This window comes from Eumetopias jubatus, unplaced genomic scaffold, assembly GCF_037043125.1.
Source record: "Eumetopias jubatus isolate StellerSeaLion01/CBP00866 unplaced genomic scaffold, mEumJub1_p1.0 scaffold_2, whole genome shotgun sequence".
Taxonomy (NCBI): Eukaryota; Metazoa; Chordata; class Mammalia; order Carnivora; family Otariidae; genus Eumetopias; species Eumetopias jubatus.
Window position 1 is genome coordinate 197,557,082 of NW_028274808.1, and position 27,782 is coordinate 197,584,863.

A 27,782-nucleotide genomic window follows, 5' to 3' on the forward strand; every position below is an offset into this window, starting at 1 on the left:
TTATCTGTCTTCAGGTCAACTCTGCCATGTAGGCTATACTGTTGCCATTTTACAGATGGGAAAACTGAGGCTCGGAGCCTGTAAGATTCTTGTCCACTTGGTCTGTCCGCTTCACCATTTCTGCGCACCGCTCAGCACCAGGTCTGGGGTATGGCGATAGGTGCTCAGTAAGTATCTGTGGATTTTGTGGTTTGCACAGAGAACAATGAGTCACCCACCCCTGCCCCAATCATGAAAATGGGGGTGTTCTTAGAGAGCGGAACTGTAAAGTAATGCAAAATGAGTCAGGGTGGATTCAAAGCCACCTTAGAACAGTAGAAGCTTATAACTAGCCACAGCTTTCAACAGGTCTCGGGGAGACATCCTGGCCCGGCGGGAGGCACGTCCAGGCCCCAGGAGCACATCCTTACAGGAAATGAATGAAATCAGGCTGACAATACCATTAACTCTCTCTGTTCTCATCCCAGTGTCCAAAAGGATTCTGATTATAAATGATTATAAGTGTTCAGTGAGTAACAAATGAACAAAGGAATGAATGAATGAACTTGACTTTCCAGACAACTCTGCCATTTAGAGGAAGAATATGCTGACATTTTTTTCATCCATCCATCCAATCCATCAGCCTGCACATAGTTCTAGTCCTCACAGGAAATTGATAAATTAGTGTTTAGGTGTATACATCAGTCTCTCTGAATTTGGTCATTGTAAGTCAGCCTATCAGCCTATCCAATCCCAGCAAACATTTTAGTTCTAGTTTCAGAGAAGCCCTTGGAGGGTGGGGCTCTCAGTGCTAAGATGCCCCCTCAGCACACAGCCAGCTGGCCCTCCCACGTGACACCTACTGCATCCCAACCCCTGGAACTCTGCTTTCCCTCCTGCCCCAGTCAACAGAGACTGTGCCAAGCATTTCAGCAAGCTGCTAACTTCTTTCCTCAGCCCTATGCTGGCTCTGAAGAGGCTTGAACCATCCATGCGAAGAGATGAGCACTGGACTGGGAGTCTGGGACTCTGGATTCAAATTCTGACTCTGAACCGAGTCACCATGCAGCCCTGAGCAGACCCCTTGGCCTCCAGGTCTCCGCCTCTTGGGCTGTGGGGGAACGGAAGGGACAGAGAAAGCACGCCTTGCAGAGCTGGGCTGGGAAGGGCCAAGGAGTGGGGGAGTAGAGCTAGTGCTGAGCTGCTGAGCAGGAGTGTGGAAAACAGGGCCGGCTCTGTCTACAGAAGGAACTGTACTTCGCCCTCACACCATCAGAAGCTGCGTTTGGGGAGGGGGGTGTTGCTGGCTGGTCCCCAGGAATGAGTTTGTGTGCCTGCCTGTGTGTGAAGGGGGGTGAGTTGTGGCCTCAGCTGAGCACCCACCGCACCATGAACACAGACCCCTGAACAGAGATATTCGGGACCAGACCTGGGTGATGTGCCAGACCCCGCACTGCAGCCCAGACCCCACGGCATCCACGTGGAGTGGCATCCACGACCATCCACACTGCCTGGAGGCTGTGTGACCTTGAGTCAGCCTCCCAACCTCTCTGGGCCTGTTTCCTCTTTGGATGGCTCTTAGGAGAGGAGATCCTCATTGAATTAGTTCCTGATTTCATTCACTCAACAAGTATTCCCTGAGCAGCTTCTCTGGACCAGGCACTAGGGAGACAGAGATGGTTATGGGGCCGCTCTGGCCCCAACAGAGGGGTGCTGACAAAGCTCCCACAACAGCAGGGGAAAATCCCTCTGATATGCCACGGAGGACAGAGGATGTGGCTAACTCCGTGGTCCATGGGACTCAGGGAAGTCTCCCTGGACAAGGTCACACTTGAACTGCGTCTCAGAGGATGGGTAGGAGGTTCTTGCCGGGGTGGGGGGAGTGGTGAGCGCTAAGGCCCTGGGGCACAAGTGAAAGAACCCCCGGTGCTCGCAGGACACTGTATTGATGCTGTCCGTGTGTCTGTCTCCCGCACTGGGGTGTAAGCACTTTAAGGGTAGGGACGCCCAGATCACCCTCCTGTACCAGCTGGGAGCACGGGGGCCAACACGGGGCCGGAGTCTTAGGCACGTTCTGGGTGGGCTCAGTGGACGGAAGCGGGGAGGGACAGTTCAGGTCAGGCGGGTGGACAGGGAGCTCACGGGCCCACAGCTGCCCCCGGAAGGGGGACAGCGCTGTCTATGGAAACTACCTCTGGGAGCCCCGGAGCCAGGAAGGTGGCCACGTACTCAGCCAGCACCACGTCATCCCCCATGCTCTGCGCCATCTCAGAGAGCAGCCGATCCTCCGCCCCGTGTCTGCACAGCTCCTGCAGTATGTGCATGATCAGGCGGTTCCTCTCCCGGCACTTCTGGACCAGGGAAGCCAGCTTGGCCTGAAGGTGTGGGAGCAGAGACACAGCCAGGTGGGTCCACGGATGCCGGGCACCCTCAGGGGCTGGTCGGCTGAGCTGGGCTTGGGGCCTTGGGTCCCTGCTCTGCATCCCTCAGCACTGCCTTAGCTCAGCCCCCTCCCTGCAATTCCTCCCCGTGCCCAGAAGCCAGAACCTGCTTTGAAAATAAGTCACCACATTGCTGCACTCTGCTCCCGCCAGGGGCTCCCCACTGCCCTCTGGATACAGGGTCCAGGATCAGGGGGTCAAGAGTGTGGACTCCGCCACTGACCATCTCTGTGACCAAGCTCCTCTCTACACCTCGACTTGCTCATCTGTACAATGGGCATCGTTAAGGGCCCCAGGGTAAAAGGAGCTCGTGTCCCTCTGTGCTTGGCTCCCAGCTTCCTTCTATCACGACAGTTGATTTTTATATTTGTGGGTCTGTCTCCCACATAGCTTGGGAGTAACTCAAGTTCAAGAGTGACACAGCCCTGGATCCCTGCACCTTCGCTGGCCCATCGCTGGGCACAGCATGGCCCTTGGGAGGGATTTGTCATACAAATGGTATGAGTGAGTGACCCTCCCACCTTGAAATGACCTCTCGTGTCTGTGCGTGTCTGGAGGGGATGACAGACTCTCGTCATTCGAGGGTGGCCCTGGGCCAGTCTCCTTCCCTCCTGGTGTGCTCTTCTGCTCCGTCAGAGGAGGAGGTGATGATCCTTTCCTGCCAGGACTTTTTGCCCAGAGGCTTGGGCACATCCCCTAGGCAGCGGTACTTGGACACCCAGTCCCAGCAAGAAGGCAGGGCAGGAATGGGGGCTCTGACTCGGACGTCAGGGCTCTCAGCACACTTGGGTGGGGCTCCCCGGGCCCCCTGGACCACACCACCCCAAAACATCAGGGCCTCGTGCATTTGGCCAGCATCTGTTGAACATCGTACGTGCGGCTCCCCCAAGAGAAGGTGGCCTTGTTGATGGTGACAGTGACTCTACTGGGCTCTTCATGAATCTGACCTCCTGGAGGGGCCGTGTGGCTGAGGGGAGCCTTTGGCATCAGATAGAGCTGGATGAAATCATGGCTCTGCTACCAAGTAGCTCTGTGTGACTATGCGCAGGTCACTTCCCCTGTGAGCCTCAGTTTTCCCCATCTGTAAGGTGGGGCTCATGTTCCCTTTTCCTGACATGCTGCTTGTGGACCTTAGAACAAACTCTGTGTGAAGTCCCTGGCATATGGCAGCCTTCATAGTTTATAAGGGATTATGGTCCTTGTTGAAGAAAAAGGTACAAGGAAATGATAAAAACAAGAGGGCGGAGCATGGAAGCTTCACGTTTTCATAGGGCATTACAGTGGACGTTTCCACCGCTGACGTCAGGAGAAGCTGTGAGTGCGAATGACCATCACTCCATGTCACAGCCGTAGACCGGAGCATCTGACAGACATGGGAGCGCTGGGAGGGAGAAGGGCTTGAGGGCTTGCGTGGCTCATATTTCTGAGTTAACATCTAAGGAAACTGAGGCCCCAGCATGGGTCGGGCCAGTGAGTCAGTGGGGCCCAGGGCCCCCTCTGCACCCCGCCCGGAGACGGGACAGAAAGGGCTGGCCCTCGGGGTCCACTTCCCAAATCCAGGTGTCACATCGGAGGTGAAATGTGTCGTCTCCAACAAACAACACGTCCGAATGGCGAAGAACATTTGGGCCAGTAAGGCCGCTTCTGGGAATCTGTCCTAAAGACACGTCTGGCTATGTAGGGAAAATCTTTCTAATAAAATGTGTGCATCACGGTGTTTATATACGAGAATGCAAAAGAGGGGGCAGGAGCGGGGAGGACGGACAGACGGACCTGACCACGGAGCAAAGGCCCAGCAGCTTTATGTACTGCAGCATCTCGTGCTTTGTTCTCCAGCACGAACAGCAGATTCGGGGCTCAGGACAGACAAGGACAGGCCTTCTGGATTATTCTCAGGCAGGAAAAGCAGGACACAGACATGTAGGTGTGGTGGGATCTCAGACACATGTAAAGCATACTGGAAGAAAATACACGAAAACACTAGATTCAAATGGGAATTTGGGGGGTATTTCTCTTCTTCCCAGTTTTTTTTTTAAATAATAAAGATGGACTAAACATCTAGAATGGGGAAAACCCGAGCTCTATTTGCTCGAAAGAGACATTTAATATTGACCTCATAGGCACAGTTGGTTTTTCTGAAGCTCACTAAGGTGAAAGAGAACCAACGTGCTTAAGAATGCTGAGTCCCCTTTTACACAGCCAGCGTCTCCCCAGGCAAGCTGGGCTCAGAGAGGTTGGCTCTAGTCCCCTTTCCCCCCCAAAATGGGCTTCTCAGTGAGGCACAGGGACCTTTCCCATCCTTGTCTCCGCAAGATCAGAGGAGGAAGGATGCTCTGAGCACTGCCAGACTGCCGCTGTGGGGCCAGTTCTGTTGCCTCTTCCTTCGGGCAGGAAGCATTCCTGGATTCCTCCTGCAGACATGCCAGTTTTTTTGGTGCCATGTTAAACTTCTGGGTAACTGAGCCAGACACCCTGGGTCCCAATCCTGGCTCAGCCACTCACTAGAACTGTGACCTTGTACAAATCACTTCTCTTTCTGCCTCAGTCTTCTCATCTGTAAAGTGGGGGTAATATTAGCACCTACCCAATTAGTGAGGGTTATATAGCAAGGGCTCCATGAATTGTTTCCCTTTTGCTTAGAACATCCAGTTAATGCTCACTGAATGTAAACCATTATTATTATCCGGCACGCGTACGTGAGTAGAAGAACTCTGGACCTTCCAGGCAAGCCCAACACCCGGCTGAATACCAGCGAGTCATTCCCACTGATGCTTTGTGGAGCACAATTGCCCAGCCAAGTCCTGTCTAAATTGCTGACCCACAAAATCCTAAGACAGAACAAGATGGCTGTTCTAGAAGTTCTTCTCCTTCATCTTCTTGTTCCCTCTGTAGTCAGAACAAGGAAGCTACACAAATAAAAATCCTTCTTCCTCTTCCCAACCTCTTCTGATCTCTCACGCAGTTCTCAACCCTGCATATTCACAACCAGAATGCCTACGTATGTATATACACATAGGAAATGACACTATTCAAACGTTTTACATCTTGGTTTTGTCACTTAATTTACATCAAAGGTGTTATTTCTATGTCAATACATACGGACTGATCACATCTGTTTAAAATCTTGCATATTATTTCAGCATGAGGGTGAAATATGATCTTTTGAGCCCATTCTTTATGAAAATGTATATCATTTCTTTGCTTCACAAACAAGGCTCCGATGAACATTCCTATACAGCTCTTTTGGCATACCTTTCCGAAAGTATTCAAAGAGTAAAACGCCAGCTCCAAGCAGACGGTCTTCTATTCAAAAGGCACTCAATAATATTTGCAGGCTTGGATTCAACCTCCTCTCTGCTTCGGTTTAGGAAACAGCGTGAATGCATTGCAACGAAAAAGTCAATGAGAAGAAAGCGAAAAGACAACAGAAGGGAGGAAATATTTGCCAACCACATATCTAATGTGGGACTCATATCTAGGACATATACAGACTCTTGCGTCTCAACCACAAAGAAATAAACCACCCAGTTGCAAAATGGACAAAAGAACTGAATGGTCATTTCTCCAACGGAAGATAGACAAATGGCCAGTAAGCATGTGAAAAATGCTCAACACCATCAGCCACTGGAGAAAGGCAAATCAAACCACACGGAGCTAACACTTCGTGCTCACTGAGATGGTCATCACCAAACAGAGGGTAATGAACGTCGGTGAGCTCGTGGAGAGGTGGGGGCCTCTGCCCATGCTGCTGGGAGTGGGGAACAGAGCTACGGGAACACAGACCGACCTTAAGGTAACTGTGATTGAAATGCTCCACCGTTATATTACAAGAATTTCATCAGAGAACAGAAAGCTACCAAAAAAAAAGAAAGAAAGAACAAAATAGGAGGGGGGAAATGAGTAGCTCAGTCAATTAGGCATCTGACTCTTGATTTCGGCTCAAGTCCTGATCTCAGGGTCATGAGACTGAGCCCCGCATCAGGTCCTGTGCTCAGCAAAGAGTCTGCTTGAGATTCTCCCTCTCCCTCTGCCCTGCCCCACCCCATTTGCGCTTACTCTCTTTCTCAAAAAAAAAAAAAAAAAAAAAAAAAAAGGCGGGGGAGGGGAGCTGAAATAAAATAAAAATTAAAAAGAACAAAATGAAGGGGTGCCTGGGTAGCTCAGTCTGTTAAGCTTCTGCCTTCAGCTCAGGTCTTAATCTGGGAGTCCTGGGATCGAGCCCTGCATCGGGCTCCCTGCTCAGTGGGAAGTCTGCTTCTTCCTTTCCCTCTGCCCCTCCCCCTGCTTGTGCACACGCTCTCTCTCTTTCAAATAAGTAAAACCTTTTTTTTTTAAAGGATCATATAGAAATTCTAGGATTGCAAAATTAAGAACAAAAATAATGAGTTTGTGAGTAAATCTGACTCTCTGGGAGAGAATTCACTGGAAGATGGGTTAGAAAAAAATACCCAAACTGAAGAGCAGAAAGAAAAAAAACATTGAAAATTATGAAAAACAGACTTCAAAAGATACTGGATATGATAAAAGCTCCAACATGTGCAAATGGAATTATGTTCCTCACAGATCAGTGGCAGGAGAAAAAAGGCCTAATAGCTCCCTTGCTGGCTGAGAGCATGGTGAGGAACATTCCCTGTTCACTGCTTGGGCTTTGCAAGTGGTGCCAGTGCTGGGAAGGCTCTCTGCAATATGTATTAAGAACCATCATTACCCCCACTCTGCACCAGTAATCCCAGTTCTCTGAACTCTTGCATATAAACAGGAATATATAAATTAATGGAAATAACCATAGATCCAACAACAGGTGAATGAAAATCACATCCACCCAATTACTGCACAGGCAAAAAAAAAAATACTGGGCACAAGGTCTAGGATGCAACAGACACGAAACTCTAAGTATAGTGCATCTGATTATACAAAGAATGCACGGGAACGGAGCCAGAGATTACATCGCAATGTTGATGGTGTGTTTTTCATCCATCAGCTTGTCAAAAACATGTAAAATGTGATAACATTCAGAGTAACAAGTGCGGGCAAACACATACACTCATTTATTCCTGGCAGAAGCATAAATGATGCAGGGTTTATAGCGGGTTACTCGCCCTTACATATCAAAGTTAATTACATACATATCCTTTGACCCAATAATTACTTTGCTAGACTTTTACCCTTGGAATATGTAGCAGAAACATATCCCAAGACAGAGCTATAGAAAGGTTCACTAAGCTTTGTCAAGCAAAGAAACAGAAAAAATTTGGATTTCCATAAACAAAGAATTGATTCAGTCAGTTATGGTCTGGCCTTATGAAAATATAATAGTTTTTAAAAAAATGAGATCAGTTTGTATGTGCTGATATGAAGATATCACCAAGATTTTCTATTAAATGAGAAAATTTAGGGTGCCTGAGTGGCTCAGTCGGTTAGGCATCTGCCTTTGGCTCAGGTCATGATCTCCAGGTCCTGGGATCGGACCTATGTCAGCCTGCTTCTCCGTCTCCTCTCCACTTATGCTCTCTCTCACTATCTCCTGCTCCCCTCTCTCTGTCAAATCAATAAAATCTTTAAAAATAATTTTTTTAATGAGAAAATCAAGACGCAGAATATTTTTGTATGGTAAAATTTCATTTATGTATACACATCCACACATACACTGAATGTGAGTAGAAAGGGTTGAAAAAAAAAATGCCAGAGTTCAGAAGGGGTTGGGGTCAAAGGGAGGAACGACTGTTTTTTTGTTTTGCATTTAAAAAATGAGATAATTATAGATCTACATGCAGTTGTTAAGAAATAATACGAAGAAACCCCTTGTATCCTTTGCCCCGTCTCCCCCAAGGGGAACATTTTGCAAAACTATAGTATATTACAACCCTATAATGTCAATTATATTGGTAACAATCGTGCTCAGATTTCTCTAGTTCTGCTTGTCCTGTGTGTATATGTGTGTACTAAGTTCTGTGCGATTTTATCCCCCACGAAAGTTCGTATCTCCATCATCACAGATAAGATAAGGAACGCTTTCACGTCGACAAGGATCTCTCTGCCCTTTCATAAAATCACACTCACTTCACTCCTATTTATGTAACATTTGAAAACTAGTTAGACTTTCTAGAAAAACGCATGTATGCTAGTTTCAGATGAACAGAAGTTAGCTGGTGGAGGGATTACAGGCCTTGCTTCCTTCTGCATACTGTTCTTTACCTTGGAAATCTCATAAATACTACCAAAATGCTGGGAATGGTGAGATTTTGCCTGATTCTTTTTTCCATCTTCAAAACTTCCCAGAGGGGCGCCTGGGTGGCTCAGCCAGTTAGGTTAAGCATCTGCCTTTGGCTCAGGTCATGATCTCAGGGTCCTAGGATTGAGCCCCGCATCTGGCTCCCTGCTCAGCGGAGGGTCTGTCTGCTTCTCCCTCGTGTCCCCCAATTCATGCTCACTCTTTCTCTCAAATAAATACAATCTTAAAATAAATAAATACGTACATACATACATACATACATACAAAAACAAAACTTCCTGGAGCATGGGCCCATTTCATTTACAGGTGGGAAAGGAAGTGCAGCTCGAGCCTACCTCACCCTGGAGCTGGTCCCGGAGGCGGGCGGCTTCCCGGAGCGTCACCTGCAGCTGGAGGTGGGCAGACGCCTGGTCTCTGAGTTGGCACTGCAGGGTCAGCACCTGGTGCTGGAGCCGCCCCACGCGCAGCCTCAGGTCCTCCGTGGGGGGGTCCACCTCTGGGTCCCGCAGCTGTGGAAATCACCCATCTGATTGAAATGCTTAGATTAGCTTAGCTTCCAAGTAATTTGTCTCAGCAAACAAAGGACCTGTTTTCCTTCTTAATTTTTTTTTTCTGTCCTACATTTTTTCTCAGGTCAATATTTTTAGAAAATAAAGGAACAGAAATCACCCCAAGTCCTATTAGCCAAAATAATCATTATTATCCATATTTTTTTTCCCAGTCTTTTTGCTATGCCTTTATGCATGTGCACGTGTGAGTGTGTGGCCATGCTGGGATTTTTGAGTGGAGGGGTGGGTGTTAGAGAGGGTCTGGGGAATCATAGAATAGCATTCAAGAATGTGATTTTCAGATATATATGTGCGTGTGGCTATATACATAGATATATATATTCAGATATATATATCTTTTGCACATCTTTTCAAAAATATGCAAAATGGCATGGCATTCCAGAATCTGTTTCAATCGATTTCAGTCACCACGCTGCTTAAAAAAAAAAAAAAAAAAAGTATAATGAATGGAATTTAAGGTTCAAATCCAATTAGGAGATGCTTATTACATTAAAGTATCCTCTGTTTATATAAAACAGAGGATACTGCACCCCCCCCCCCACTCCGCCAAACGCTTTTCTTAAATCAGTACAAAATGGTCTCTCACTCTTTTTGGGTCAGACATGAGCGGGTTTCCTACGGATGTCATGGGGACTTTCTGGGAGGCAGAAAGGTGGAAGGAGGGGTGATTTAGCACTCTGGGAGTGTGGCTGGATAGCAGTAATACTGCCATCCAGTGGCTCTGGGTTCTCAGGTTTTATTTTTTAATAACTTCCATACACACATAGATGCATATATACACATACAGACACACCCCTACATTTTCCCTACATAACATTTAACAGACCATTTACATCTTTGGTATCCTGCTTTTCTCCCTCAATACCATGTCAGGAGCATTTTTCCATATTATAAAAGGATGTTGAAAACACCATTGTGAGCACACATTCTGTGGCATGCTGAATGCTCGGGGCATTCTAAAACTTTCCTGCTATAGTTGGGCTTGTCAAAAACAGCCTTCCACATAACTACTGGACGGACCTCTGAGTCCTTCCCTGAGATCATCAGAGGAGGATTTTCTGGGCCCAGGGTCTGAGCATCGTTAAACCACAATTCACATGCTACAGTGGCCTAGGAAGGTGCAGCACTGCTAATCATCAGGCTCTGTGCGCAGGAGCCCAGGAGCTCAGAGGCTTTTCACACTCCCTTCCTTTGGCCGTGGCAGTCCACCCTTCATTTAAAGCACCTGTCGCCCTGGGAATGTGAGGCCTGCCAAGGTCATCTCTGCCTTGTGCTCTTGGCCTGGGTGTGAGCAGGGGGGCAGGGGCTGAGCCATTCTGCTGGGAGAGGAGAGAGAGGCCAGTGTGAGGACAGAATCAACGTGCCTCGTGGCTGAGGAGGCCTCCCCCTCGTTAGTAAAGAAATCCAAGAGCAGAATGTGGTTTTCTCCTAATTAATAGAAATTCACAGAGCGTGGGCCTGAGATGCACAGGCTGGGCCCTGTCAAGAACAGATGGGTGCTCCGGATGGTTTCATGAAATCCAGTTCTAAGACTTGCAAAACAACTTGGCCTTTCTGGGAAGTTTGGTGCCTTCACTGCGTCCCCTCCCCAGTGACTTGGACGAAGGGTTTGCCCCCAGGATCCTAAGGGTATGTTCTACTGGATCCCCCAGTATGTTCTAAAGAGAATGGGCATGTGGGGTGTGGGGTGGGGGCCAGCCCTGCCTGCCACATGGGACGGCACCACCCAGCAGCCTCGTGATGGGCCCCATGACCCACTTGCTCCCAAAGGGGCATGATCGGCACGGGCTCCAGCCACATGCTCTCCGTGGGCTGAGCCATGGTGCCCACGGGCCCTCAGGGAGCTCTGGTGGGGGAGACCAACACAGAAACAGGCCATTCGACACAGCACGGCGAGGGGAAATCGGGAGGCACTAAGCCAGGAGGCAAGCACTCTTCTCTGGGCTGGTCGAGGGACCCGCGAATCCGTAGCATCTGCTGATTCCCATGGCGTAGATGCTCCCACTAGGACCAATGACAAGCTATGAAAATGGTGTCACACCTCTGCATGAGCCCATTCTGTGCCCCTGGGAGGCACTGTCCCCCCAAAAGGAGACCCCGAGGATGTGCGGCAGTTCCCAGGAGAAGGCTGGGGTAGAAGAGGGGATGAGTAAGGATGCAGCCAAGCCGAGGATGGGAGGTAAACAGCAACAGCTAAGGTTCCCCAGGCCTGGATTAGAATTCACCAGAAGGAACTGGGATTTCACACCAAGTACAAGAGGAAGGGACAGACACATTTTAAGCAAAATAGCAACATGATCAAGTCTGTGACTTGGGAGGATGAAATGGGGAAGCTTTCTTGTCCTCTGCCCCCCATGCATCAACAAACCTCATTTCCTTCAACTCTGGTTTTTGTCTGGAATCCTCCCTTCTTTTAGTTCCAAATTCCTCTATCCTGGCATCATTTCTTGACTACAAAGTTGTCTTGACTGTGTTCCCGTGTCCCCCTGGCCTCCTTCATCCCAGCAATGATCTTTTTACAAAAGAAATTGAGTCACGTTGTTCTCCTGCTTAAAAGCCCCTGCGGCTTCCCACTGCATTTAGAAAGGATCGTAACTGGGCCCTGCAGGCCATCTGAGCTCTGCCCCATCTCGCACCACACCCCACCCTTGCCATATGGTCCTGCCACCCTGGCTACTCTCTGTTTTTTTTTCTGAGCCAGGTTCATTCCTGCCTCGGGACCTGGCCACTTGCTTCTCCCTCTGCTGAAAAGCTCTTCATCTGCCGCCACTTTTCCCACCTTGAAATGCTCAGCTTGATAGTCCTCTCCTCAGAGTCCTGTTTCTACCAGGTCTGACAGCTGAGATTGGACAACTACAAAATCTGGGGAAATGCATAAAACAATTCTTTGCAAGCATTGAGTGGCAGCCAATGCAGGGCTACAATCCCTGAGGGAAAGGATGCACATCAAGGCGAGCTCCACATTCTCCCTGGATTTCTCTCTGCAGCATTTTCCAAACCATGGGTCAGGAGTGGGAATCCAAGCTGAGAGGGGTGGTCCTGCTTGATGGGGGACTCAGAGGCTGGAGTTCATAGGTGCTCTGATAGCTGGGTCTGTGGAGCAAAGTAACAGAAAAGAGAGAGCCAGGTACCTCCCTAGAAATGCCTGTTGGATCCGTGGTTGAATCCTACGCTGGGCAGCGCAGTGCAGGGCTTGGAGGCCTAGCAGAGAAGAGAAGCTGGCAGGCCAACTGCTGAGGAGACTTCAGAGGTCTCACCCTGCTGCCGAGATGGCAGAGTTCTGGCTGAGACCAAATTGGTATCCTCGGCGAATGCTCAGGGGACTCAACAGCTGCCCCTGAAAGGCCATGCCCCAGGAGGAAAATCAGGCCCTAGAACTAGGTTGAAACTAACATACACCTGCCTAGGAATGATCTGGTCTGCTGACCCTTCCACTACCTGCCAGAGCAGAAGTCACTCAACACTCTCTAGTGGGAGGTGACACCCAGGAATCTCTACCAGATATCCTACATGATGTCCAACATAAAATTTCTTTAAAAATCACTAGACATGTGAAGAAGCTAGAAAATGGGACTTAACCAAGAAATAAAATAGTCGATAAAAACAGACCCAGAGATAATCCAGATACTGGCATTAGCAGACAAGACCTTCAAAATAACTATGATTATATATTTTTAAAAATATAGGAAAGATAGATGAAATGGATGAAAATATGGGGTATTTCAGGAGAGAATGAGGATCTCTTAAAAAGTATACAATGTATATCCTAGAGTTGCAAAATATAACAAATGAAATGAAGAACTCCTTGGATGAAATTATCAGAAGATAGGACACGACAGAACACAGAATTAGTGAACTAAAAAACGAGTCAATAGAAAATTCAAACTAATGCACAAAGCTTAAAAAAGGGGGAAAAATAGAACAGTTTCAAAAGATGTGGGATATAATCAAAAAGTCTGGATTCTAGGAAACAGAGAAAAATATGACAGAATATCTGAAAAATAACCAAAAATTCTCCAAATATGATAAAAGGCTGGAATCTATGATTTTAAGAAGCTCATAAAAATCCAAACAGGATAAGTACAAATAAAACCACACCAGGCCCATCACAGTCAAATTGCCAAAACCCAAAGATAAGAAGGAAATCTTAAAAGCAGTCAGAGAGAAAATAACACACTTACTTCAGGAAAACAAAACCAAATAAAAAAAAAATGACAAAAACAACCAATTTTTTTTTAACAGAAACTATGGGAGCCATGAGGAGACTTGCAATGAGATCTTCAAAGTGCCAAAGAAGGGGAAATCTCTGCCTATGTAAAATTCTGAATCCAGCGGGGGGGGGGAGGGGAATATCTCTTAAAAGTGGAAGTTGAAGTTTCTTTCCATAAAAAGAGATAGGAGAGAATTCATCACCACCAGATCCTCACTCTGAGAAATGACAAACTCTTTAGGCAGAAGGAAAACAGATCCCCAGAAGTGAGAGCAAGACTGGAGAGCACAGGACCATGTGGGAGATCCAGTAAATGTAGAAGATTATCGCTTGCCTAGAATAACAATAGTAACAATGCCTTATGAAGTTTATCATCCATGGGCATAACACATATGACAAAAATGAGGAAAAGAAGAAAGAGTAAATGGAGATAAACTATTAAAAATTTTGCATTATTTATTAATAATTATTATTTATTTGGGATTTCTGTATTACATGGTAAAAGTACTAATTTAGGGTACATTTAAATAATGAATAGATACATTCTGAAATCTCTAGGGTAAGCACTGAAGGAATGATACTAAAATGTATAGCAGAATGAGCTAATGGAGAAGACAAAGGAATAAGAGAAAATACCTACTCGTACCAAAAACAAAGGCAAGAAAGGAGAAATAGAACAGAACAGAACAAAGAAAATACATGGTAAGAAGGAAGACAAACACCCAATTCTAGCATCACATGTATGAAATATATGTGGACCAAACACCCCAAGTGAAAAGCAGAGATTGCAAAACTGAGCCAAACAAAAACAAACCAGCCACATGCTGTTTCAAAGAAACACACTTTAAATATAAAGATGCCCACAGGTTGAATGTAAAAGGGTGGATGGTCTAAAAGAAGTTGGATTCCATGAAAACACTAAGGGAAAGAAACTGATATGACTACTTCCATATCAGACGAAGTGCAGTTTGGGCAATAAGCATGGGAGGTAATGAGGGGCATTTCATCATGATCAAAGAGTCAAGTCAGCAGGAAAACATAATTGTAAATCTGCATGTATCTCATAAATAATTTCCAGATATATGAATCAAAACTAACATTACCAGAAGAAGAAATACACAAATGCACATTCAGAGATTGCAACATATCTGGGTAAATAATGAAGCAAATAGCTGGCCCATCAGTAGATCTGATCAGCACAATTAACCGGCTTGGCCCCATCACACATCAACAACAGCAAACTATTCATTCTCTACAAGGACACCCAGGATATTTACCCAAATAGACCATAACCTGGTCAATAGAACAAATCTCAAATTTTAAAAATAATTAAAATAATATAGTTATGTTTTCTGACAACAGTGAAATAAAACTACAAATCAGGAACAAAAATATAACGAAAAAATTCAGCAGGTGCTTGGAAATTCAGCAACACACTTCTAAATCACCCATGGGTGAAGAGAGACGTCACAGATGGAAACTAGAAAGTACTTTGAAGTGAACGGACATAAAAGCACAACATATCAAAATGTGTGGGACGTAGCTGAAACACTGCTCAGAGCGACATGCAGAGATGTAAGTGCATGGATCACAAAAGAAGAACAGCTGAAAATCAGTGATCTAAGCTTTCAACACAGGAAGCAAAAAAAAAAAAAAAAAAAAAGAACAGCTAACTAAATCAAAAGAAAGTGAAAGAAAGGGAAGAATGAAGGTATAAATGGAATCCAGGGAAATAAAACACATACAATGAAGAAAATTGACAAAACCAAAAGGGATCTTCTGAAATGACTGATAAAAATGCCAAGGGGGGGGGAGAGAGGGAGGGAAAGGGGGAGAGAGAGAGACTGGGAGAGAATGAATGAGTGGGTACAAAGGGCTCAACACAACATCTTATAGACATGCAAGACCACAGTGAGAATATCATAAGCATTTCATCCTGGGATTCCTGAACAGCAAGAACCCTCCATACGTGTGGACAATGACTCAGGGAAGCCCGTGTCTTGGCCAAATCACAGATGTGGTTAAGTGCAGAGGTGGGTTTGACCTTCGATTAAGTCCTAAGTCCCTACTCTTTCCATTGTCCTTTTTAAGACCCAACACAGAGGATGATTGAGGTGTTGTCCAACCTATGGTGATAATCATATTGAAATACATAAATGTATGAAGTCGACACATCGTGCACCTTAAGCTTATACAATGTTATATGTTGGTTACATCTTAAAAAGAGGGAGGGGGAGCAAGATGGCGGAGGAGTAGGAGACCTGGATTTCATCTGGTCCCAGGAATTCAGCTGGATAGAGATCAAACCATTCTGAACACCTGTGAACTCAACAGGAGATCGAAGAAAAGAACAACAACTCTGCACAGAAAAGCGACCACTTACTGGAAGGTAGGACGTGCAGAGAAGTGAATCTGAGGTGATATTTGGGAGGATAGACGGTGGGGGAGGGGGCCTCCGTCGGCCGCTTCTGGCAAGTGATAGAGCCGCAGAGCACAAAATCGGAACTTTTAGAAGTCGGATCCACTGAGGGATGTCGCTCCAGTGGCTAAGCAGGGGGTGGAACACTCACGGGACAGTGGGTCTCGGGACCCTCGGGGTCACAGAAAGACCGGGGGTGCCTGAGTGCGGCAGAGCTCCCACATATCGGAGCGGGGAAGCCGGCTGCAGAGATGGAGCCGAGGCGCGGGCTCTCACCTCAGGGTTGCTATAAACTGTGATCTGCTCACAGTTTATCTGGCTCAGTCGGGCCACGACTCCTCCCACAGGGAGCCAACAAGTGGCAGATCTGGGGAGACTCCCCTTCCTCCCCGGGGAGGAGCGGCGCGGGAGTGCACCGCAGGGATCTGCTGGGTTTGGAGACTCCACACGGGGTCAGGTGCCAGAGATAGAAACGCTCGGTCACAGGCCGGGTGAGCACGGAGTGCGGCCGGAGACCGGGGAGATGGGAGTGACTGACTGCTTTTCTCTGGGGGCACACTGAGGAGTGGGGCCCCAAGTTCTCGGCTCCTCCAGGGCAGACATTGGGAAGCCGCCATTTTCACTCTCCTCCTCCAATGCTGTAGGGAAAGCTTGCAGGGAACAAAAGCTCCCGAGAGCAAACCCGAGCAGATGACTTAGCCCAGACCAACAAGGGTGGGGCAATTCCGCCTCCGGCAAAGACATTTGGGAACCACAGCAACAGGCCCCTCCCCCAGAAGATCAGCAAGAACAGCCAGCCAAGCCCAAGTTTACCGATCAATGAGAAAGGCAGAACTCCAGCACTAGGGGAATACTGCACATAGAATTCATGGCTTTTTTACCATGATTCTTTAGACTTTCAAAGTTAATTTTTTTAACTGTCTTTTTTTAATTTTTCTTTTTCCCTTTTTCAACCAACATCAATCCCTTTAAAAAAAAACATTTTTATTTTTCATTTTTAGAGTTATATTCTATCCCTTCATAGTAGTTACCCTTATTTTAGGCATATGTATATAATTTGTTCTCTCTTTAAAATTTTGAGATACAGTTTCTTCTAACAGATCAAAATATACCCTAAATCTCTAATGTATGGCTTGGTTCTAGTCTCCTGCCTGATCACATTCTCTCCTTTTTTTTTTTTTAAATCCTCTTCTTACTTTTTTCAAACAACTTCTTATCAATTCCTTTTATAAAATTTTTTATAATTTTCATCTTTACAGACATATTCCATCCCTTCATCATATTAACCCTTATTTTTGTACATATATAAGTTTTTCTTTCTTTAAAATTTTGGGAGGCAATTTCTTCTAACAGAACAAAATACACCCAAAATCTAGTGTGTGGCACTGATCTATGCACCAGCCTGACTATATTTGATCATATTCTGGTTTTTTTGTTGTTGTTGTTTTGTTCTGTTTTTGTTTGTTTTTATCTTTTTCTTTTTCTTTCTTCTTTCTTTCCCTTTCTTTTCCCCCGGTTTCAGGTCTTTTCTGATTTGTATAGAGTATATTTTCTGGGGATGTTGTTAACCTGTTAGCATTTTGTTCTCTCATTCATATCTATTCTCCTCTGGACAAAATGACAAGACGGAAAAAATCATCTCAACAAAAAGAGCAAGAGGCAGTACCGACTGCCAGGGACCTACTCAATACGGACATTAGTACGATGTCGGACCCAGGCTTCAGAATCATGATTTTAAAGATACTAGCTGGGCTTGAAAAAAGCATGGAAATTATTAGAGAAACCCTTTCTGGAGAAATAAAAGAACTAAAATCTAACCAAGTCAAAATCAAAAAGGCTTTTAATGAGGTGCAATAAAAAATGGGGGCACTAACTGCTAGGATAAATGAGGCAGAAGAAAGAATCAGCGATATAGAAGACCAAATGATGGAAAATAAAGAAGCTGAGAAAAAGAGAGATAAACAACTACTGGATCACGAGGGCAGAATTCGAGAGATAAGCGATACGATAAGACGAAACAACATCAGAATAATTGGGATCCCAGAAGAAGAAGAAAGAGAGAGGGGGCAGAAGGTATATTGGAGCAAATGATAACAGAGAACTTCCCTAATGTGGGGAGGGAAACAGGCATCAAAATCCAGGAGGCACAGAGAACCCCTCTCAAAATCAATAAAAATAGGTCAACACCCCGACATCGAATAGTAAAACTTACGAGTCTCAGAGACAAAGAGAAAATCCTGAAAGTAGCTCGGGAGAAGAGATATGTAACCTACAATAGTAGAAATATTAGACTGGCAACAGACCTATCCACAGAGACCTGGCAAGCCAGAAAGGACTGGCATGATATATTCAGAGCACTAAACGAGAAAAATATGCAGCCAAGAATACTATATCCAGCTAGGCTATCACTGAAAATAGAAGGAGAGGTAAAAAGCTTCCAGAACAAACAAAAACTAAAGGAATTTGCAAACACGAAAGCAGCCCTCCAAGAAATATTGAAAGGGGTCCTCTAAGCAAAGAGAGAGCCTAAAAGCAACATAGACCAGAAAGGAACACAGACAATATACAGTAACAGTCACCTTACAGGCAATACAATGGCACTAAATTCATATCTTTCAATAGTTACCCTGAATGTAAATGGGCTAAATGCCCCAATCAAAGGACACAGGCTCAGGAGGGGAAGAATGAAGGGGGGAAATCAGAGGGGGAGACGAACCATGAGAGACGATGGACTCTGAAAAACAAACTGAGGGTTCTAGAGGGGAGGGGGTGGGAGGATTTCTTAGTCTGGTGATGGGTGTTAAAGAGGGCACGTTCTGCCTGGAGCACTGGGTGTTACATGCAAACAATAAATCATGGAACACTACATCAGAAACTAATGGTGTAATGTATGGTGATTAACATAACATAATAATAAAAAAAAAAGACACAGGCTATCAGACTGGATTAAAAAACAAGACCCATTGGTATGCTGTCTGCAAGAGAATCATTTTAGACCCAAAGACATCCCCACATTGAAAGTGAGGGGGTGGAAAGCCATTTACCATGCTAATGGACACCAAAAGAAAGCTGGGGTGGCAATCCTTATATCAGACAAATTAGATTTTAAACCGAAGACTGTAATAATTAGAGATGAGGAAGGACACTATATCCTACTTAAAGGGTCTATCTAACAAGAAGATCTAACAATTGTAAATATCTATGCCCCTAACATGGGAGCAGCCAATTATATAAGGCAATTAATAACAAAAGTGAAGAAACACATTGACAACAATACAATAATAGTGGGGGACGTTAACACCCCCCTGACTGAAATGGACAGATCATTTAAGCAAAAGATCAACAAGGAAATAAAGACTTTAAATGACACACTGCACCAAATGGACTTCACAGATATATTCAGAACATTCCATCCCAAAGCAACGGAATACACATTCTTCTCTAGTGCCCATGGAACATTCTCCAGAATAGATCACATCCTAGGTCACAAATCAGGTCTCAACCAATACCAAAAGATTGAGATCATTCCCTGCATATTTTCAGACCACAATGCTTTGAAACTAGAACTCAGTCACAAGAGGAACGTCAGAAAGAACTCAAATACATGGAGGCTAAAGAGCATCCTACTAAAGAATGAATGGGTCAACCAGGAAATTAAAGAAGAATTAAAAAAAAATTCATGGAAACCAATGAAAATGAAAACACAACTGTTCAAAAACTTTGGGATACAGCAAAGGCAGTCCTGAGAGGAAAGTATATAGCAATACAAGCCTTTCTCAAGAAACAAGAAAGGTCTCAAATACACAACCTAACCCTACGCCTAAAGGAGCTGGAGAAAGAACAGCAAATAAAGCCTAAACCCAGCAGGAGAAGAGAAATAATAAAGATCAGAGCAGAAATCAATGAACTAGAAACCAAAAGAACAGTAGAACAGATCAACGGAACTAGGAGCTGGTTCTTTGAAAGAATGAACAAGATTGATAAACCCCTGGCCAGACTTATCAAAAGGAAAAGAGAAATGACCCAAATCAACAAAATCATGAATGAAAGAGGATCACAACCAACACCAAAGAAATACAAACAATTATAAGAACATATTATGAGCAACTCTATGCCAGCAAATTGGATGCCTGGAAGAAATGGATGCATTCCTAGAGATGTATCAACTACCAAAACTGAACCAGGAAGAAATAGAAAACCTGAACAAACCTATAGCCACTAAGGAAATTGAAGCAGTCATCAAAAATCTCCCAACAAACAAAAGCCCAGGGCCAGATGGCTTCCCAGGGGAATTCTACCAAATATTTCAAGAAGAATTAATACCTATTCTCCTGAAACTATTCCAAAAAATAGAAATGGAAGGAAAACTTCCAAACTCATTTTATGAGGCCACCATTACTTTGATCCCCAAACCAAAGACCCCATCAAACACGAGAAATACATATCAATATCCTTGATGAACATGTGTGCAACAATTCTCACCAAAACACTAGCCAATAGGATCCAACAGTACATTAAAAGGATTATTCACCACGACCAAGTGGGATTTATCCCTGGGCTGCAAGGTTGGTTCAACATCTGCAAATCAATCAATGTGATACAAAACATTAACAAAAGAAAGAACAAGAATCGTATGATCCACCCAGTAGATGCAGAAAAAGCATTTGACAAAGTACAGCATCCTTTCTTGATCAAAACTCTTCAGAGTATAGGGACAGAGGGTACATACCTCAATATCATAAAAGCCATCTATGAAAAACCTACAATCAATATCATTCTCAATGGGGAAAAACTGAGAGCTTTCCCCCTAAGGTCAGGAACGCGGCAGGGATGTCCACTATCACCACTGCTATTCAACATAGTATTAGAAGTCCTAGCCACAGCCATCAGACAACAAAAAGAAATGAAGGGCATCCAAATCGGCAAAGAAGAAGTCAAACTCTCACTCTTTGTAGATGATATGATATTGTTTGTGGAAAACCCAAATGACTCCACCCCAAAACTGCTAGAACTCATACAGGAATTCAGTAAAGTGGCAGGATATAAAATCAATGCACAGAAATCAGTGGCATTCCTATACACCGACAACAAGACAGAAGAAAGAGAAATTAAGGAGTCGATCCCATTTACAATTGCACCCCAAACCATAAGATACCTAGGAATGAATCTAACCAAAGAGGCAAAGGATCTGTACTCAGAAAGCTATAAAATACTCATGAAAGAAACTGAGGAAGACACAAAGAAATGGAAAAACGTTCCATGCTCATGGATTGGAAGTACAAACATTGTGAAGATGTCAATGCTACCTTGAGCAATCTACACATTCAATGCAATCCCCATCAAAATACCAACCACTTTTTTCAAAGAAATGGAACAAATAATCCTAAAATTTGTATGGAACCAGAAAAGACCCCAAATAGCCAGAGGAATATTGAAAAAGAAAAGCAAAGCTGGCGGCATCACAATTCCGGACTTCTGGCTCTATTACAAAGCTGTCATCATCAAGACAGTATGGTCCTGGCGCAAAAACAGACACATGGATCAATGGAACAGAATTGAGAGCCCAGAAATGGACCCTCAACTCTATGGTCAACTCATCTTTGACAAAGCAGGAAAGAATGTCCAATGGCAAAAAGACAGTCTCTTCAACAAATGGTGTTGGGAAAATTGGACAGCCCCGTGCAGAAGAATGAAACTGGACCATTTCCTTACACCACACACAAAAATAGACTCCAAATAGTTGAAAGACCTAAACGTGAGACAGGAGTCCATCAAAATCCTAAAGGAGAACACAGGCAGCAACCTCTTCGACCTCAGCCGCAGCAACTTCTTCCTAGAAACATCGCCAAAGGCAAGGGAAGCAAGGACAAAATGAACTATTGGGACTTCATCAAGATAAAAAGCTTTTGCACAGCAAAAGAAACAGTCCACAAAACCAAAAGACAACCGACAGAATGGGAGAAGATATTTGCAAATGACATATCAGATAAAGGGCTAGTATCCAAAATCTATAAAGAACTTCTTAAACTCAACACCCAAAGAACAAATGATCCAATGAAGAAATGGGCAGAAGACATGAACAGACATTTTGCCAAAGAAGACATCCAAATGGCCAACAGACACATGAAAAAGTGCTCAACATCACTCAGCATCAGGGAAATCCAAATCAAAACCTCAAGGAGATATCACCTCACACCAGTCAGAATGGCTAAAATTAACAAGTCAGGAAACAACAGCTGTTGGCGGGGATGCGGAGAAAGGGGAACCCTCCCTCACTGTTGGTGGGAATGCAAGCCGGTGCAACCACTCTGGAAAACAGTATGGAGGGTCCTCAAACAGTTGAAAATAGAGCTACCATACGACCCTGCAATTGCACTACTGGGTATTTACCCCAAAGATACAAATGTAGGGATCTGAAGGGGAACGTGCACCCCGATGTTTATAGCAGCAATGTCCACAATAGCCAAACTGTGGAAAGAGCCAAGATGTCCGTCGACAGATGAATGGATAAAGAAGAGGTGGTATATATACATGATGGAATATTATGCAGCCATCAAAATGAATGAGATCTTGCCACTTGCAATGACATGGATGGAACTGGAGGGTGTTATGCTGAGTGAAATAAGTCAATCAGAGAAAGACATGTATCATATGACCTCACTGATACGAGGAATTCTTAATCTCAGGAAACTGAGATTAAGCAGTTAAGATTAAGGGTTGCTGGAGTGGTGGGGCGTGGGAGGGATGGGGCGACTGGGTGATAGACATTGGGGAGGGTATGTGCTACGGTGAGTGCTGTGAATTGTGCAAGACTGTTGAATCACAGATCTGTACCTCTGAAACAAATAATGCATTATATGTTAAGAGAAAAAAAAAGAAGATAGCAGGAGGGGAAGAATGAAGGGGAGTAAATCGGAGGGGGAGATGACCCATGAGAGACGATGGACTCTGAAAAACAAACTGAGGGTTCTAGAGGGGAGGGGGGTGGGGGGATGGGTTAACCTGGTGATGGGTATTAAAGAGGGCACGTTCTGCGTGGAGCACTGGGTTTTATGCACAATGAATCATGGAACACTACATCAAAAACTAATGATGTAACGTATGGTGATTAAGATAACAATAAAAAATTTAAAGGGAAAAAAATGAATGATGTAACGTATGGTGATTAACATAACAATAAAACATAAAAGAGAGAGAGAGAGAGACCCAATGAGCAGACTTAGGATTTGGACTGCTTGATAAACTCTTGGATCTGAAAACATGAGCTCTGATCTTGAAGTGCCAACACCGCCCCTCCGCTGTTCCACCCGATACCCAGGGGAACAGCCCAAGCAGGGGGGCAGGCTAGTGTCCCAGGTTGTGTGCAGAAACACAGGTGGCGAGTGCCCAGGTGGCAGTCCCAGCCCCACCCCTCCTGCCGCATGACTGCCCGGTACTCAACTTCCCTCCTTCTCTGCTAAGTGGGGATGATGCGGTACCTCCCCCGAGGGCTGCCTGGGGAGCCTCCCCTGAGGAAAAGTGGTGGTCAGCAGTCTAGACAGCTAGCAAGAGGCCGAGGCAGCAGCTGTGCATCATCAACCTACCTGGGGGCCATTGCTCGGGGTGGTCGGAGCTTGCCCTGGGTCCGCAGAACACCCTGGTCTTTCCTCCTCCTCTTCCAAATGTGCTTCTTTTATTCCTGCTCCATTGATGTGTCCTTGTGGGGCACTGGACACTTCGGCATCCCCCCAGACCAAGGACAGAGTGCCAGAATTGACATCGTATCTGGAATTCTTCATGCCTAAGGAAGGCCCCATCCACCTGTCAGCCGGACCCAATTTCTCCTCCAAGGGCAGTCCGTGGGCTCTTGGAGTCAGTTGCCCTGAGAGCCGAGTCACCTGCACCTCCCTTTCCACAACGTTCCCTTTGTCCCCCTGCATCTTGCTTTCCCCCTGCAGACCCTCCTCTGCTCTCACTACGCAGCCCACAGCGGTGCTCGCCCCCACGGCGACTTCCGTCTCCAAGACGCGGATCCTGTGCAGAAGGTGGGCATTCTCCCCCCTGAAGGCCCGGACTGTGTCTTCTATCCCCAGCATTACACCCTTCATCAGCTCCTTGTAACTGACCCCGAGCTCCGAGATCAGTGCCTTGAGCTCCTGGTTTCCCAGGGTGATGCGTTCCCCCACACCTTTGGATTTTCTGAGGCTCTCCCATGTGGCTTTGTGAAGCTGGGCCGCGTGCCTTTTCAGCTTCTCGTTCTCCTGTTCGAGCTCAGAAATTTTACTGTAACTTTTCCCGTTGCAGTCTTCAAGTTCGGAAATGACCTGCCAGCATTGGTCCAGCTCCCCCTTTAAGTGAGAGATGTCCCCTAACAATGTGCTGTTTTCCTGTTCCAGCATGGCGATCTTTGTCCCATTTCTGTCCCTCTCTTTTTCAAGGATGCGCAATTTTCTACGGCATCTCTCTCGGTCGCCCCAAAGCTCGGCATTGTCACGTAAAACCTGGCTTCTCTCTTTTTTCAGTCCAGAAATGAGCTGCTGGAACCTTCTCTTCTGCCTTTCAAGGGCTCTTGGTGGCTGGTTCCGACCCAACTCAGCGGGCCCCTCTGGACGCGGACTCACATCATCCAAATCAGGCACCGTCCCAGGAAGAACCACGCTGGCTCCCAAGGCCTCTGTCTCTCCTGGTCTAATCTCTTCACTAACCTCCCCGGGTTTGACTTCGCTGGCCAAACAAATATCCAAGCCCTCGTTTCCCAAAGCCTGCCGGGAGTAAGCCTTCCCCTGGTAGCGGGGCCATTTCCCAGGCAAGTTCCTGCTCTCTCCCGCCAGCGTGGAGGCTTGCGGCCACCGCCCCCCACCCTCAAGCTCCAGGATGGAGAGTTGCTGGAAATAAGCTTCCATCTCCTTTTCAAATTCGTCTAGTCTGAGCTCAGAACTGCCAGGTCCTTTGCTTAGAGCCCACGGGTTACTGGTGGGTTCAGTCCCCTTGGGTGAAAAGGCCAATCTGGGAGCCGGTGTCAGACCTCCCTCTGCCGCAGAGAAGAACATATCCTGGCCCGCATGTTCTGTGGGGCCAGCATCCTCCGGGACATCCCCATGGCCCAGGCTGGACCCTTCTAGAGGCGATGCCTCCTCTTCCTTCTCTTCTTGCCCTTCATCCCCAGGGCTTTCCTCTTTCAGATGCAGAGCCTTTCCAGCCCACACAAGAGTTTCCTCCGTGTCCTGCCCTGCAAGGAGCTGAGCGCCGGCTGGAGACAGCCTCTGGGCACCCCGGGCCCTGGCTGTGGGGTGCTCTTCCTCCTCTGATGATGATGAAAGCCCTCCCACCCTCCCCCTCAGGGGTTTGGGCCCCGCCGTTGGCACTGAGACCTCCCCCTGTAGAAGAGGCAGTGGGAGATTTGGCCTGGGCCAAGGGCAGGAGGCAGAGGCCTGGGTTTCTAAAGCCCCATTCTGGATGCACACGCCACCCCGCAAGTTCAGGTTCACTCGGCTTTCCTGACTGAGCTTGCTCCCGTCTCGGTGGACATCTTCCTCCTTCCTGTCCCAAGCCCGCCTCGCCCCCTGCTCTTCCGTTCTCCACTCTGGTCCTCCTCCGTCTTTCCAAGGGTCTTTCAGATCTCTGGGCCCTCTCCTGGGAAATCGGTGACTTGAAGTCTGTGGGGACTCCTGGCAGAGGGGGGCTTTGGGGCTCCTTGCCCAGTGATGATCCCGACGGGGCTGTCCTATGGCTCTGGCATCCAGCATCTGTTGCATTTGGGATTCTTGTGGAGAAGACTCCTGGAGCAGCGGCAGCAGGGAAGAGGGGTCTCTGGCCGGCCCCCGGGGAGGGAGTGTCGACGTCTGCACCAGGAGAAAGGACCCCTGGGCCTGGGCAGCTGTTAGCCTCCGCCCCAAAATCCAGGCCAGCTCCACGGGGAGGGGTGAGCCGTCCCTGTACTGCCCCGGGGGGCAGCCACAGGGGCGAAGGAGAGCCTGTTCATCCAAGCTAGGCTCAGCAGGAGTCGGCTAGGGACAGGAAGAGAAGAGAAGGTAATGAAGCAGCCCCTTCCTCCGTTTAGCCCCCCACACCTCTGTGACCTCATCTCCTGATGCTCTTGGTGTTTCCTCACCTGGCCTTATAGGCCTCCCTAATGTGCCAAGCCCAACACCACCCCAGGGCCTGTGCACCTGCTTTTCCCTCTGCCCAGAATATCCTTCCCCAGATCCCCTCGTGGCTCATCCTCCATCCATTCACATCTCCGCTCAGACGTTACTTCCTCCAGCAGCCCCCTGGCCATGTCACCACGCTGTGTGTGTTCCCCTTTACTGCGCCTCCCACCCTCTCACAGCCTGCTGTGTATCTGTGTGTGCATTGTCTCCCTGCTTTATCCCTGCGGGTCCAACACAGTAGCCACAGGCCACCAGCCACGTTACAAGAGCTCAGAAGCTTGGGGTTCATGGCTCCCCTACTGGACGGCACAGGCGTAGCACATTTCTGTTGTCATGGAAGGCTTTAGTGGATGGGCGGGGTAGACGATCCCCTCCGAGGGCAGGGGCCCTGGGCATAGACCAGTGCCAGGCCCCCAAGATGCATTTCATAGATATTTTAAACTATATTTTTACATACACTTCTTCAATGCAAGTATCCATTCTGTCTCCTCAAACCTCCCTCTCAATTATCTTGCAAACCCTTCTTTAGCCCCTTCTCCCACCTCCCACATGCAGCAGGGCTGATCAGACCCGGCTGGCAGACCCGGCTGGCACTCCAGGCACGCGGGAAGCCTCCGGCCTCACCAGTCCACAGTCAGATCCTGTGACGTCTTCCAGTGACTCATCCGTGGTCTCCAGGCCTGGCACCAAAACAGAGGGGCCTTGTCCAACCCCGATGCATCCCCAGGAGCAGCGGCCCTCAGAGGGCTGGTCTGGGAGGCAAGAGCACCCCAGCAGTTAATGAGACCCTCCTGGGAGTTTTGTCACAACGGCCACTAGCGACTGAGCCCCCAGCTCTTGGGATGACCTGGCACTTCTCACTGACTCAAGGCGCGGGAGCCCCAGAGGCGGCCTGAGGATCACCACCACCTGCCAGGTAAGGAAACCACGGCTCAGAGACAGGGAATGACTGTCCTCTGATGCGCAGTGGACTGGGTCTGGAAGCCACCTTTGCTGACCACGAAACTCACACAGGTGGCAAATCCCATGACACCTCCCTCACCCGGGTCACCCTCAGGGTCCCACAGGGTTGTAATCCCCTCCCTCCAGCCCCGCCCGCACGGCAGGCGTGCAGGGGAAGGAGCTGGTCCTAGGCTTCACCACCAGACGGGCCCCTCCTTCTTCGCCGAGGACAAATTTGACCATGTGACTTGCCAGCTCTGTTCCCCAGAAATAGGATAGTGGGGGAATGACAGCTGTGTGGGTCAGCGGCACTGCTGGCTATAAATAACCCCCTCATCTCCCACCGCATTTGGCCTTGGAAGACTAAGCAAGCCACAGACTCCCAGTGGGACATCGTGGCTTTGGGCTCCCCGAGTATAGTGGCTTTTGTTGCAGGGAATCCAGAAGCCATGCCCGAGACTGCGATCAGAGACATTGGTTCCCATTAGGGACAAGTCAGGAACAAGGGGCTCCTCAGCCCCACGAGCTCCCAGAAACCTCGCACCTGTCTCACACCTGAGCTGTCAAGGGGTGGGCAGGGATAAGATAGTCATCCCACGGCCTCCTGCAAAGAGCCCTCCTCCCGAGACACCCGCTGCCCCGCACTGGCACGGGTGGTGAGGCGCTAACAGGAGTCAGCCTAAATGTCAGCTGAGCCCAAGTCAAGGGCCTTGTCATGGACATTGCCGGCTCTAATCCAACCTTCTCCAGCTGTGTGACATCAAGCAAGCGACACTACTTCTCTGGGCCTCAGCTTCCTGTCTGAAGAGTGGGGCAGTCGCCCCGCCCCCGGCCCCCGGCACGTTAGCACGTCCTAGGTG

At 47.3% G+C, this 27,782-nt stretch overlaps 1 protein-coding gene across 1 annotated transcript in view; it reads right to left on the minus strand.

Moving 5' to 3' along the window:
• CUNH4orf50 (chromosome unknown C4orf50 homolog) overlaps positions 1–27,782 on the minus strand; it is a 64,296-nt gene that overhangs the window by 17,276 nt on the left and 19,238 nt on the right. The window contains exons 5-9 of the mRNA XM_028089830.2: positions 26,835–26,889; positions 26,605–26,732; positions 23,434–25,836; positions 8,988–9,161; positions 2,172–2,354 (exon numbers count right to left, since the gene is read on the minus strand). Coding sequence (XP_027945631.1) covers positions 2,172–2,354; positions 8,988–9,161; positions 23,434–25,836; positions 26,605–26,732; positions 26,835–26,889 — 2,943 coding nt within the window. The remainder of the gene's footprint in view (positions 1–2,171; positions 2,355–8,987; positions 9,162–23,433; positions 25,837–26,604; positions 26,733–26,834; positions 26,890–27,782) is intronic.